Source organism: Scylla paramamosain, unplaced genomic scaffold (genome assembly GCF_035594125.1).
Source record: "Scylla paramamosain isolate STU-SP2022 unplaced genomic scaffold, ASM3559412v1 Contig13, whole genome shotgun sequence".
Classification (NCBI taxonomy): domain Eukaryota; kingdom Metazoa; phylum Arthropoda; class Malacostraca; order Decapoda; family Portunidae; genus Scylla; species Scylla paramamosain.
Window position 1 is genome coordinate 1,174,550 of NW_026973678.1, and position 12,951 is coordinate 1,187,500.

Sequence of the window (12,951 nt, forward strand, 5' to 3'; positions counted from 1 at the left end):
AGAAAGGATATAGCTTGGAAAAACTGAAGAAGCAAAAAAAAAATGAAAAGAATAGAAAGCAGTATAAGGAGGCAAGGAATAAATATTTTAGAATAAGAAGAGAGGAGGAGAAACAACTTGAAAAGGATGTGGTAAAGAAATGTGAAGAAGACCCCAAGCTTTTTTTTACAAGTATATTAATGGAAAGATGATAAACAGAGAGACCATTGACAAGATAGTAAAGGGAGAAAGGATATATCAAACAGTGGAAGAGATGAGTGAAATTATGAATGAGAGTTTTAGGTCTGTGTTCAATGTGGAAGCAAATTTTATAGAACCAAATGAGGAAGTGTGGTGGGAAGGGTTACAGAAAGTCTTGGTGCAAAAACATGAAATTGGCAAATTGTTATGAGAGTTGGATGTCAGGAAAGCATTGGGGCTTGATAAAGTATCAGGCTGGACACTAAAGGAATGTAGAGAACAAGTGGTGGAGCCAATTTGGGATGTGATTAACAGCTCACTGATAGAGGGAAAAGTACCAAAAGAGTGGAAGAGAGCAAATATAGTGTCAATACACAAAGGAGGAAAGAGGACTGAGCCACTAAATTATAGACTGGTGTTGGTAGCTAGTGTTATAGGCAAGATCTGTGAAATAGTGATCAAAGAAAAGTGAGTGAAATATTTGGAAAAGAACAAAGTTATAACAAATAGACAATTTGGTTTCAGAAGAGGAAGGTCATGTGTACCAAATTTACAGAGTTTCTATACAAGAGTAATAGATGAAGTACAAAACAGAGATGGGTGGGTAGATGTAGTGTGCTTGGACATCAAAAAACTTTTGATAAAGTTCTGCATAAAAGATTATTGTGGAAGAAGAAACATATAGGAGGACTGAGAGGGAAGAAGAGTCAGTGTTTGAGGGGCATCAAGAAGAACAGTCTTCCACATAGAACTGTGAATATCTGGAATTGCTTAAATGAAGAGGTTGTTAGAGCACCAAACATGCAGAAATTTAAGGAAATGCTGGATAAATATAGCTATGGAGACAGGACACTATGAGCCCTGCTCAAACCCTATATTACACACACACACACACACACACACACACACACACACACACACACACACACACACACACACACACACACATCACTCACACTCTTAGCCCAGCCAGCCCGTGGTGGAAAGGGACAGTTTCATGGACCATCCTACTACACCCCAGGAGGTTAGGTATAGCACAGCTGGCCATATATCTTTTTACTTGTCCTAAGAACAAGCAAAAGGTTTATACAGTTCAGTTCCCTTACCATCTAATAATGCAGTAAGTAATGCTTTTTGGCTGATTACTATCTCAGAAATAATACCAAATTCAATAACTAGTTGGGTCTATAGTTGTGAAAAGGACAAACTAATACCCTGAGTTCTCTTAACTGACATGATGTTCTAGGGACTTGTGGTGAGGCCAGACACGTGAAGGTGTCTTGGCCTCCAGTCTGAGCAGCCACTCTCTCTTCCTTCACAGAAGACCTGCTTTTGACACCAGCGTACAAACACCACTCCACTCCAACACTCGGACAGCCTCACCTATGGTCTGACCCTTTTATCCTCAACATTTGGGTATTGTCCTTTCTGGGGATTTCCCGTCCTGTGGTGCTGCTAAACTTTACCAACACATACCTTATGTCAGATACTTACTACTACAACATTAAATGGAGTTGTAGCATATATACACTGTAATGATATAAAAAGGTAAGTTAATGTAATATATGTCTATTTTTTAGTGAGAACTGCATTGTGTTTTGCAAACACCACAATACTTGGCAACGTTTCCTCCAGGTGTTGTCACGTTTCTTTGAGTGACTCAGTCAGTTAGTCAGTGACTCAGACAGTCTGTCAGAGTGACCTGTCAATCCACTGGTCACTTCCTCTCGCACAGCACGTGAAAAAAGAGAGAGAGAGAGAGAGAGAGAGAGAGAGAGAGAGAGAGAGAGAGAGAGAGAGAGAGAGAGAGAGAGAGAGAGAGAGAGAGAGAGAGAGAGAGAGAGAGAGAGAGAGAAAGTTGGAAGCAAGGTTATCTCTGACACTTAGGGTCTAATCTGGTAATTTGCCCATTAAAAAGTCTGGCAGTGCCACAGGCTGGGAAATTCCCAGAAAGGACAACACATAAACACTCAGGATGAAATGGTCCGACCCTAATTAAGCCACAATGTACTCACTGAGGCCTGTAGGGCAGTTAAACCACTCAGTGGTATCTTAGTCTTAGTGTGTATCATCCAGAGTAAATGTATTGTTTCTATAACCAAGGACTCTATCCCATAGCAGGAGTTTTCCCACATGGTACACAAAGCTACACCAATATCACCCTCTTACTCACCTCATATCTTTAAGAGGATGAGGTGCAGACAAGAGCCGTGTCTGCTAACACTGCCACACGCTGCATCGTGGGAGCAGACCAGCTCAGGCTTGATGCACAGACAGCAGACTGGACTAAGCTTTTCTCCTCACTCCCTTGCTCTTGAATGCCTGTAATAATAATGTATGCTTTAATTAACTCTTTCAATAATAATTCAAAGCTTTAAGTACAATACATAATGGGAGCAAACAAGCTGAGGCTTAATGTGCAGACAGCAGACTGGACTCAGCTTTCTTGCTTATTCCCTGGCTCTTGAATACCTGTAATAATAACATGTGCATTAATCAACTCCTTCAACATCAATTCCAAACACTAAACACACTGCATTATCACATTACAAAACATCTGGATTAGTACATACTACTGGACTAAGCTTTCTTCCTCACTCCTTTGCTCCTGAGTGTCTGTAATACTGTAATAATGTAATAATATGTACAGTAAAATCCCTCTCATCTGGCAGCTTTAAGTATCCGGCACATTTTTCCCCGAGCCTTAAAATCAATAAAAAATCAAGGTGTACTCATAAAATCAATTAAAATTCCCGCGCGAGGCATACTTTGTCCCCTCGCCACCAGAGAGCACTGCTTCACGCCACCCGCGGCCCACTACACTGTGTTTACTCAGTGACTCAGACCCGCGTGTGCACTGTTTATCGCCTGATGCCTTCATCATGCCTAAAGTTGTAGAAAAGAGGAAACGTGTTGTGCTTACACTTAAGCAGCTGATCAGATCAGCTGCTGATTAAGATCAGCTGATCTTTGTTATGGTAGGATGCGTGAGTGTAGGGTGGTGATTGTGTACATAATTTCACTTCTATTCAAGTATCCAGTAATATTCAAGTATCCGGCATGTCGGCGGTCCCGTTGATGCCGGATAAGAGGGATTTTACTGTACCTTAATTAGCTCTCAGCAACAACTCCAACCACTTAGGGCACTGTGGACAATCTCTGCAAGCATCAACAAGGAAAGAAAAGAATAGATTTCAAAGTTATATCCAGTATGATGTTTAGAACTGGCTGTCACAAACAAGACAAAAAGAACTTGAAAATACATTTATAATATTTAGATGTGACTGTCACAAGGTAGAGAAAAAACAGAATGGATTTTCACATTTCTAACCAGTATAATGTTTAGATGAGGCTCTCACAGGATAAACATAAGAATGAAAGTAATAGATTTGTAGTTTTCTGGCCAATATAATATTTAGTAGTGGGTGTCAGAAGAAAGAGAAAGGAATTAAAATAATGTATTTTCACATTTCTATTAGGTATAATGTTTAGATGTGGCTGTCACAAGGAAGACAAAAAGACTAAAAAATAGATATTTAAATTTGTATCCAGCACATTATAACATTCAGCTGTGGCTCTCTCAAGGAAGGGAAAAAAATAATGAATAGATTTTCACATTTCTGGCCAGTATAATGTTTGGAAGTGGGTGTCAAACAAAATAGAATGTCTCAGGGAGGAAAAATATGTTGAATACCAGTGAAGGGTGAATGGAGTGAAGGAATACAGGAATGGGCATGGGGAGGATCAAACACACCATGCAATTTGTCATGGAGAAAGACTGGCAGGAAACAAGATGACTACACCCCACATTAATCAACTCTTTCAACAGCAGTTCACATGCACTGTATGTAGTCATTGCATGCATCCACAATGTAGAGAAAAACAATTTTTTAAGTGAATACATCCTCAAATTCCTAGCCAGTATAATGCTTAGATAAAGCTGTCACAAGACAGAGAAAAGAATGAAATAGATTATCAAATTCCTAGCCAATATAATGTTTAGATAAAGCTGTCACAAGAGAGAGAAAAGAATGAAATAGATTATCAAATTCCTAGCAAGTATAATATTTAGATAAAGATGTCAGGAGAGAGAAAAGAGTTTCACATTTGTAGCCAGTGTAATGTTTAAATGTGGCTGTCACAAGAAAGAGAAAAGAATTACAGGAATAGATTTTCACATTTGTAGCCAGTATAGTGTTTAGATGTGGCTCTCATAAGCAACAGAAAAAAATTAAAAGATGCTAAATAACAGAAAAGAGTTAATGGTACAAAGAAATATAGGAGTGGTCAAGAGCAGAATCAAAGACAGCCTTCTAATTCATCACATTGAAAGAATGGCAGGAAGTAGGATGACCATTAAGCACACTGTTAAAAGCATTCTTCTCTCATCAGGATTATTTTCAAAGATCACAGACATGATTAGCTGGGTTCAATATTTTTTTCTCTCTTTATCTATCATTAGGATCATGACATAAGCAAAAACATTAAAAATCAGGATGGGTTGAAGCCCCAAGAATAGTAAGAGAGAGGAGTGAGCCTCTTAACATAGCAACTGTTTACCAGCAGCAAGTATTGTAGATACGGGATGAGAGATGAGGGTTGTGGCCTGGCTGTAACGGTGTGTGGCACATGAGCCTCAGTCCTACCCAGAGATCAGTCACCATGAACCATGAGCTCTTAACGTAAGGGAGTGGCTGGCTGGACAGCAAGATAATTCCTCAAAACCCTAATAACTTCCAGCAGCACCAGCACACGACCCTGGGCAAATAACAGTGACAGACAGGGAAATGTGAGTGATTATTAGAGACAAATGATCTTCTTGGAAGGAAGTTATCACCCACAGGGATCAGTTTTGCCCCTAATTATGTTTGCAACATATATGAATGACATGAATGATGAATCAGTAAAAGTTTCTTTGCCTACAATGCTAAACTCATGAGACAAGTGAGTGTACAGGACAATTGTGAAATACTGCAACACCTTAATACAAGTTGGAAATGGAGCTGCACATGGGAAATGTAATTCAATGTCAAGAAATTCAGTGTAATGGAGTTTGGAAAGAGCAAGCAAAGGATTTCAAGGGAATATAAACTTGGAGGAGAGCTTATACAGAAATCAAAGTCAGAGAGATATCTAGGAGTATTCATATCAGACAACACGTCACCTGAGAAACACATAAATAAAATTGTTGGAGAGACTTACAAGCTAATGAGGAGAAAAAAAAAAAAAGGCCTGAGTGGCATTTATCCACATGGATGAAGAAAGGGTAAAGAAAGTGATCATCACTCTGATAAGGCCAAGGCTGGAATATGCAGCAACAGTGTGTTCACAAAGCACAACAAATTACATCAGGAAACCTGAAAGGATTCAAAGAGCAGCAACAACATTTGTTCCATGCTTGTTGGACATGTTATATGAGGAGAGACTAGCAAAACTGGAATTGACAATGCTGGAACAAAGAAGGCAAGAAGGAGACTTGATGGCAATTTATATAATGATGAAGAATATGGACATGGTGGATAGAGAAGACCTAATACAGTGGGACATGAGAGATACAAGAGGACATGGAAGGAACATAAAAAAAGATAGTTACACAAGGAATATGAAAATGAACAGCTTTCCCATCCAGTCCATAGAATGGGATGGGAAAGTAAAGAGAATACATCAATTTTTTTAAGGGCCATGTTAAACACCATGAGATGCAAAGACAGGACACCACAAGTATAGGTCCCCTCCCATACATTACAACTACATAAATACAACTACATAAATGCACACACACACACACACACACACAAGGTTTCAAGACACTTGTCCTTCAATTTTTGACTACCACTTTGGACCTTTTTATGGGACTGGCATTTCAGGGGCCATTTTTTTTTTATTGGATTTTTGTTGCCCTTGGCCAGTGTCCCTCCTACATAAAACACACACACACACACACACACACACACACACACACACACACAAAAGGGGATCTATTCATGGCATACACTGGAACTCCCTGTCTGCTTCTGTATTTCCTCCTTCCTATGAATTGAACTCTTTCAAGACAAAGGTTTTAAGACATTTATCCTCTCATTCTAACCTTTCTTTTGAGACTGGCACCTTAGTGGTCTTTTTTTTTCACTATTTATTCCCCTTGGCCTGTGTCTCTCTTACATAAAATAAATAAATAAATAAAATAAAATACATTAATGCAAGGAATGGAAATACTGGACTGGGCAGATACTATGCACTGTGATAGTGTACACTGTGACTGGCTCATGACAGCTGCTGGCCTGCCTGTTTCACATGGCCAGGGGAGTGAAGCAAGGCAGCTGGTGAGACTGTTCAGGGGTGCAGGGAGACAAAACTTCATGGTTAGGTTTGGAAGTTGAAATATACGGTCAGACTTCATTTAAAATTAAAATTTACTCATGAAAATGGCATCAAACTATCATACTGTGTTCTGCAACTGGCCAGGCTCAGTTTTACAAGAGCAAGGATTGATGCCACTTACCTTGCTGTCACCAGTCAATAACACTTCATACACAGTCATGCTGTTCCGAGGGGAATGATAGAGGGGAGTAGAAGAAAAAGACCAGGGGAGATATACCTACATGGAAAGTTTGGTGAAGCTGACAAGTGCAAGGATGACAGCAGTGCAGATGATACAAGCTACACAATGCAGACAAGAGTAGAGGTCCATAGTTGCTAATGTACTGGAGGATAAGACACTGCAGTAAGGTAAGGTAAGGTAAGGTAAGGTAAGGCAAGCCACTGATGCATGGCAGTTAGAGTGACTTGTTATGGAGCGTCCACAGGGGTGAACCTTCCAAGTTAACCCAAGTGGTTATAGTGTGGTGTTCAACTGTACTACTTTTGTGTCATGAGACAGGCATCATGTGTGGCTGTGATATTTAAGGAGTCAGACACCTACCATTGACTGACAAGTAAAAGAATGGTGACAGCAGCCATTCCAGTTTATCAGAACCTTTTTCTCCATTGAAATTCATCCCAATAGCTTTCAAAGAAAACATTACTAATTCCTTGGATCCCACACATTACTTTTAACTTATGTTTAGCCTTTCTCCAGTAAAATACAGATAAACTGATTTTTTAAAGAATCCAGCATTTATTTTTCCTGTGCACATACATTAGCTGCCCATCATAACATTCCACTGTGCTGCCAGGCTGCCTCACTCACCTGGCATGGCAGCACTGTAGCAGAGACACATCACTGGCAACTCATACCACCATGATGCAGGACCCAGCCAGGAGGGACACATTCTCCATGACTGCCAAAAATTTCTTCTTCCCCTTCCCAGCAACACAAGATCTCTTCTTCCCCTTCCAAGCAACACAAAATCTCTTCCTCTTGCCAGCAACACAAAATCTCTTCCTCCTCCTGTACAGCAATACAAACCCTCCTCCTCCTCCTCCTCCTCCTGTAATACCACCTTAGTTAATAAGTTCCTAATTTTAAGCTTATATTTTTTACATATTATTTTTTGTATCCAGTACAATATAAATTTTGTCCTTACTGGATTATTAATAAACCATTTATGATTATTATTTGCTAATGCATCAGTGTAGCATCAAAACATTACTACACCCTGCCTGCTCATGTTTGTTTGTTATCAACAAGGAACACAAGTCAGTCCTTTGCTCTGCCAAACATTACTTCCATGGACTGCCATACCTGCACATTTGACAGAGAGAGAGAGAGAGAGAGAGAGAGAGAGAGAGAGAGAGAGAGAGAGAGAGAGAGAGAGAGAGAGAGAGAGAGAGAGAGAGAGAGAGAGAGAGAGAATTAGGTTAGTTTAGAAAGCCAAATTCCAGTGATTTTTGCTTCTCCATACGAAAATTTACATTTCTTTTTCGTGGCTGTTAGACGGTTCATGTTTCTAATAATACTGTTGTGCCTACCCCTCACTCCGGGCGGGCGTGTTATCCACACGGGCACAGATCAAGAAACTTGAGCAGCGGGGCCTCAAATAAGTAGCACTCTGAACGCCGGGAACAACACACACACACACACACACACGAGGCCAGGGCACAAAGGAAAACACGGGCACTATTTCCTAGGTTTATCGACAAATCCTCCGCAAGTACACTGCTTTACAAGTTTACAGGGGGCACCACAAGTCTCCCAGGGCACGACAGGCACTCAACAGGCAGGGAAACACTTCCAAAGCAGGCAGGCACACGCTGGCCTCCTCTCTGGCCACGCGTCTCCCCTCTCTGCCTGTTCCCGCTTCTCCCAGTGCTGCCAACTCCACAGTGCTGCCACCCGCACCCATACCCCTGCTGTAACAATACCGAAAAAAAGAGATTGAGACGTGTTTCAATTCTGTTTTCATCTGACAGATACACTGGGTTCAGTTAAGTTGGGCTAGGCTAGATTAGGCTAGATTAGGCTTACAAAAATTTCGTTCTTTAATTTAATTGGTCATTCATTTTATATATATCATTATTTTATTTATTTATTTTATGTAAGAGAGTCATTGATCAATGGCAACGAGAGGCAGAGAGTTAACTCTTGCAATTGAGAGGAGGACAGAATAGTGGTGATTGATTGAGAATACTGGTTAACTCTTGCATTAGAAAGGTGGACAAAATAGGGGTGAGAGAAAGAAGAAAGTCTTGTGCATGTGCTTGTAATAGCGAGAGAGAGGCTGAAGACAGTCAGAGAGAGAGAGAGAGAGAGAGAGGAGAGAGAGAGAGAGAGAGAGAGAGAGAGAGAGAGAGAGAGAGAGAGAAAGGGGGGGAGGGTAGGAAGAGGAGGAGGAGGAGGAAAATAAGAAGAAAACATGTCCCGGGTCTATCATTTTTGTGAGACCTTTACCAGACAATGGTATGAAAAATTAGTTATCAATTTTTCCAACTAGTAGTACATTATTGATTCACCTCTCACCTACCTAATAATAATAGTAATAACAATAGTAACAATAATGATAATAATAATAATAATAATAATAATAATAATAATAATAATAATAATAAAAATAATAATAATAATGACAATAATAATAATGATAATAATGATAATAATAATGATAATAATAATAATAATAATATAATGATAATAATAATAATAATAATAATAATAATAATAATAATAATAATAATAATAATAATAGTAATATTTTTTTGTATTTTCACTATAAAAATATTAATGTATTATGGTATGTATACAATGGAAACACACACACACACACACACACACACACACACACACACACACACACACACACACACACACACACATAACAACAACAACAACAACAACAACAACAACAACAACAACAACAACAAAAATGCAATGAAAATATGCTACTACTACTACTACTACTACTATTACTACAAAATAATGAAATAATATATATATACGAGTATATATATATATATATATATATATATATATATATATATATATATATATATATATATATATATATATATATATATATATATATATAATGTTTTTTTCTCTCAAACAAAATAAATAAACAAACAAATAAGTAAATAAAAAGAATAATAATAAATTTTCTTTCTTTGTTTGTTTACTGTGGTTGAAGTGACGTGGGATTTCAAGGATGTTTTTAAGGTTCTAGTGTTAGATTAACAACATTTCTACTTTCCAAAGGCCCTAGTTGAAGTTACAAGGGCTTTTTATGGGTGTTTTTTAAGATTCTAGAGACAGATTAACAATATTTCTGCATTACTAACAGGAGAAACACTCTTGAGACACCCTGCTAACTGTAGTTAAAAGGCTGTATTTTTTGTGGTTTTCAAGGGTGTTTTTAAGGTTCTAGTGACAGATTAACAACATTTCTGCATTACTGACATGAGGAACATCCTTGAGAACCCTGCTACCTGTATTTTAAAAGGTTGTAGTTGAAGTTACTGTGGTTTTCAAGGGGTGTTTTTAAGGTTGTATTGACAGATTAACAACATTTCAACATTCCTAAAGGGAGAAGCACTCCTTTATAAAGGCTCTATTTGAAGTTATTGGAATTTAAAGCACAAAAAAATAAATATATAATTAAAAAAATCATAAAAACACTCCCAAACACACCCAAACAACATTTCTTACATTCCAAACACCCTAGATGAGGTTACAAAGGTTTTTTTAAGGGTGTTTTTAAGATTGTTGTGACAGATTAACAATATTTCAGCATTGGAGACTTCAATGTTTTTCAGTACGGCGTCGCAACTGCTCGTGATCGGTCTTGTCTCTTTCGTTTGGAGTTATTTCTGGTTTTTGGTATGCGCGTTTTTTAGCGGAGAGACAATTCTTCATTTCTGAGTTTTGGTTTAATTGTTTTGCCCTAAAAACACGAACAAATTATATTGAAAATGTATGAAAATCACTTTTTTTATCTCTTCCATTTTCTCATTTCTTTTTCCGCTCAAGCGGACACGTTCCAGAGGCAGCTCAACACAAAGTGACAGGGAGAGAGAGAGAGGGAGAGAGAGAGAGGGAGAGAGGGAGAGAGAGAGAGGGAGAGAGGGAGTGGGCGAGGCGGTGTATTGCATGTCTTAATAAAAGAGAAAGTTTTGTGTGTGTGTGTGTGTGTGTGTGTGTGTGACCATGCTCGTGCTACACAAGGGAGAGTGAAGGAGTGGGGGGTGAGGCAGTGTGGTGGGGGGCGTGGTGGGGGGCTGGGTGAAGAGAGTGGTGAGGGTAACACAATAATGCGTGCTGCACTGTACAGAGGGGTCGCCGCCCCCGGCCAGTCCCCCCTCCTCCACACACACACACACACACACACACACACACACACACACACACAGCCCCCGCGCGCTACCTGGGAGAAGCGGGCCTGGGTCTCCATGATGTCAAAGAGCTGCATCTTGTGGTGGAAGGCCTGGGCGCCCTGTGCAGGCGACGGAGGGCTCAGCGCTACGCCCGCGCTGGGGAACCCGTGCGCTGTGTGCCGCAGCTCCAGGCTGGAGAAGCGGCGCTGGGCGGTGCCCGAGGGCGAGGTGAGGGAGCCGCCGGGGTCTGGGCCTCCTTGCGGGAGGGCGACAGGAATCTACAGGTCGTGGAGGCACCGTTGGTGGCGGGGCTGCCGCCTCCCGCCAGGTGGGTGAGGCTGCCGGCGCTGCTGCTGCTGTTACATTGGTACAGCTTGCCCCGCTCCGCCCCGCCGCCCTCGCGGGGCCGCGCCAGCTGCAGGCGCGTCTCGATGGTGCGCAGCATCTGTGGCCGTGCGGGCGTGCTGAGGCCGCCCGCCAGGCCGCGCAGGGCGTGCTCTGAGCAAGATGCGGGCAGGGTCTTGTCTCCTGTCTCGGGGCTGTGCAGGCTGCGGGGCGCCGGGGAGCGGGACTGACGGCTCCGCGGCTCCTCCCTGCTGCCCTCCAGGCGCGCCTCCTCCAGCTTGGCGCCCGTGAACAGCGCCTCCAGGTACGCCAGCATGCTCATGTTGGCTTCGTGTGCCGCCCGCACCCTGCCCAGGTCGCCGCCGCCCGTCTCCTGCCCGTAGAGAGTGAGGGGGCGCAGCGCGTCGTCCAGCTCGGTATGGCGCTCCCCCTTGAGCAGGGCGTGGTGCGGGAGTGGGGCAGGGCCGCGCAGGAGCGGGCTGGGGCGGGGCTGGACTGGTCCTCCTCGTGGGGCGGCGCGCTGCTCTGCTCGGAGCCCGAGCTCTCCTCGCAGCCCGGGCTGGCCTCCTTGCCTGACGTGGTGCCCGAAATGGCCCCGGAGTCCTGGGAGTCTGAGGAGCGCTCCCCATTGGCCAGGATGGTCCTAGCAGCCGCCCCACCGCCGCGCCCCCCTGCCGCCGCCTCCGTCGTAGCCATCCAGCAGCACGTTGGCGCCGCCGTTGTGGAGGCCTGCGGCGCGTCACTCCCCCACACCACGGGGCTGGACAGCAGGACACTCCTGGTGCGGGACGGCCCCCCGCCATTCTTCTTGCCGCCCTGGAGCTCCTAGGGGGGCCGCCGCCGCCCCTCGAACATGCCGTGCACCGTCACTGTGTCCGCCGCCCGCGAGACTCACGGTGCGCGGGACGTCACCATTCCAGGAAGGGCGCCGCGCTCCACGCCAACCCTGCACCCTCACTCTGCCTGCACCACACTCATAACACAACACCGCCACCACGGTGCCTGCCGTCACACCACCACACCACAACACAACTATATGGCCCCCCATCATCCCCCTAGCACACCACGAGACCCGCCCCTTCACCAGTCCCAGCCCGCACCCTCAACAGAGGCAGCCACACAAAGGGCGCCTCGGTACAACTCATGTCCTCTTCTTCCTTCCTTCCTTCCCTTCTCTTCCTCTTGTTAGACCTCCTCCTCTTTCTTCCCTTCCTTCTTCCTATTGATTATTCTTTCCTCTTCCTTTTTCACATGTGTGTGTGTGTGTGTGTGTGTGTGTGTGTGTGTGTGTTTCTATGTACGAGAGAGAGAGAGAGAGAGAGAGAGAGAGAGAGAGAGAGAGAGAGAGAGAGAGAGAGAGAGAGAGAGAGAGAGAGAGAGAGAGAGAGAGAGAATGGTACATATTGTTCTCTCCTCTCTCCTCCTCCTCCTCCTTCCAACACTTGAATACCGCATTGCTAATTTACATAAATTTCCTGCTAATTAGGCCAGGTGTGATAATAGTAGCAGTAAAAGTAGGAGTAGTAGTAGTAGTAGTAGTAGTAGTAGTAGTAGTAGTAGTAGTAGTAGTAGTAGTAGTAGTAGTAGTTGTAGTAGTGAAAAAAATTTTGATATAAAAAAGTACCGTTTTCTTTTTCTTCCATATCATATAATCACACTCACACACACGTATCGTACGTT

The 12,951-nt window shown here is 42.8% G+C and overlaps 1 protein-coding gene across 4 annotated transcripts in view; it reads right to left on the minus strand.

Moving 5' to 3' along the window:
* The window catches only part of LOC135097188 (GTP-binding protein 10 homolog), a 99,829-nt gene that overhangs the window by 21,803 nt on the left and 65,075 nt on the right, over positions 1-12,951 (minus strand). For all 4 annotated transcript variants that reach the window (XM_063998959.1, XM_063998960.1, XM_063998962.1 and 1 more), the window contains exon 2: positions 2,354-2,502. Coding sequence is in view for 2 of the 4 variants with exons in the window: in XM_063998962.1 (XP_063855032.1) it covers positions 2,354-2,358 (5 nt within the window). In the remaining 2 variants the exon portion in view is untranslated. The remainder of the gene's footprint in view (positions 1-2,353; positions 2,503-12,951) is intronic.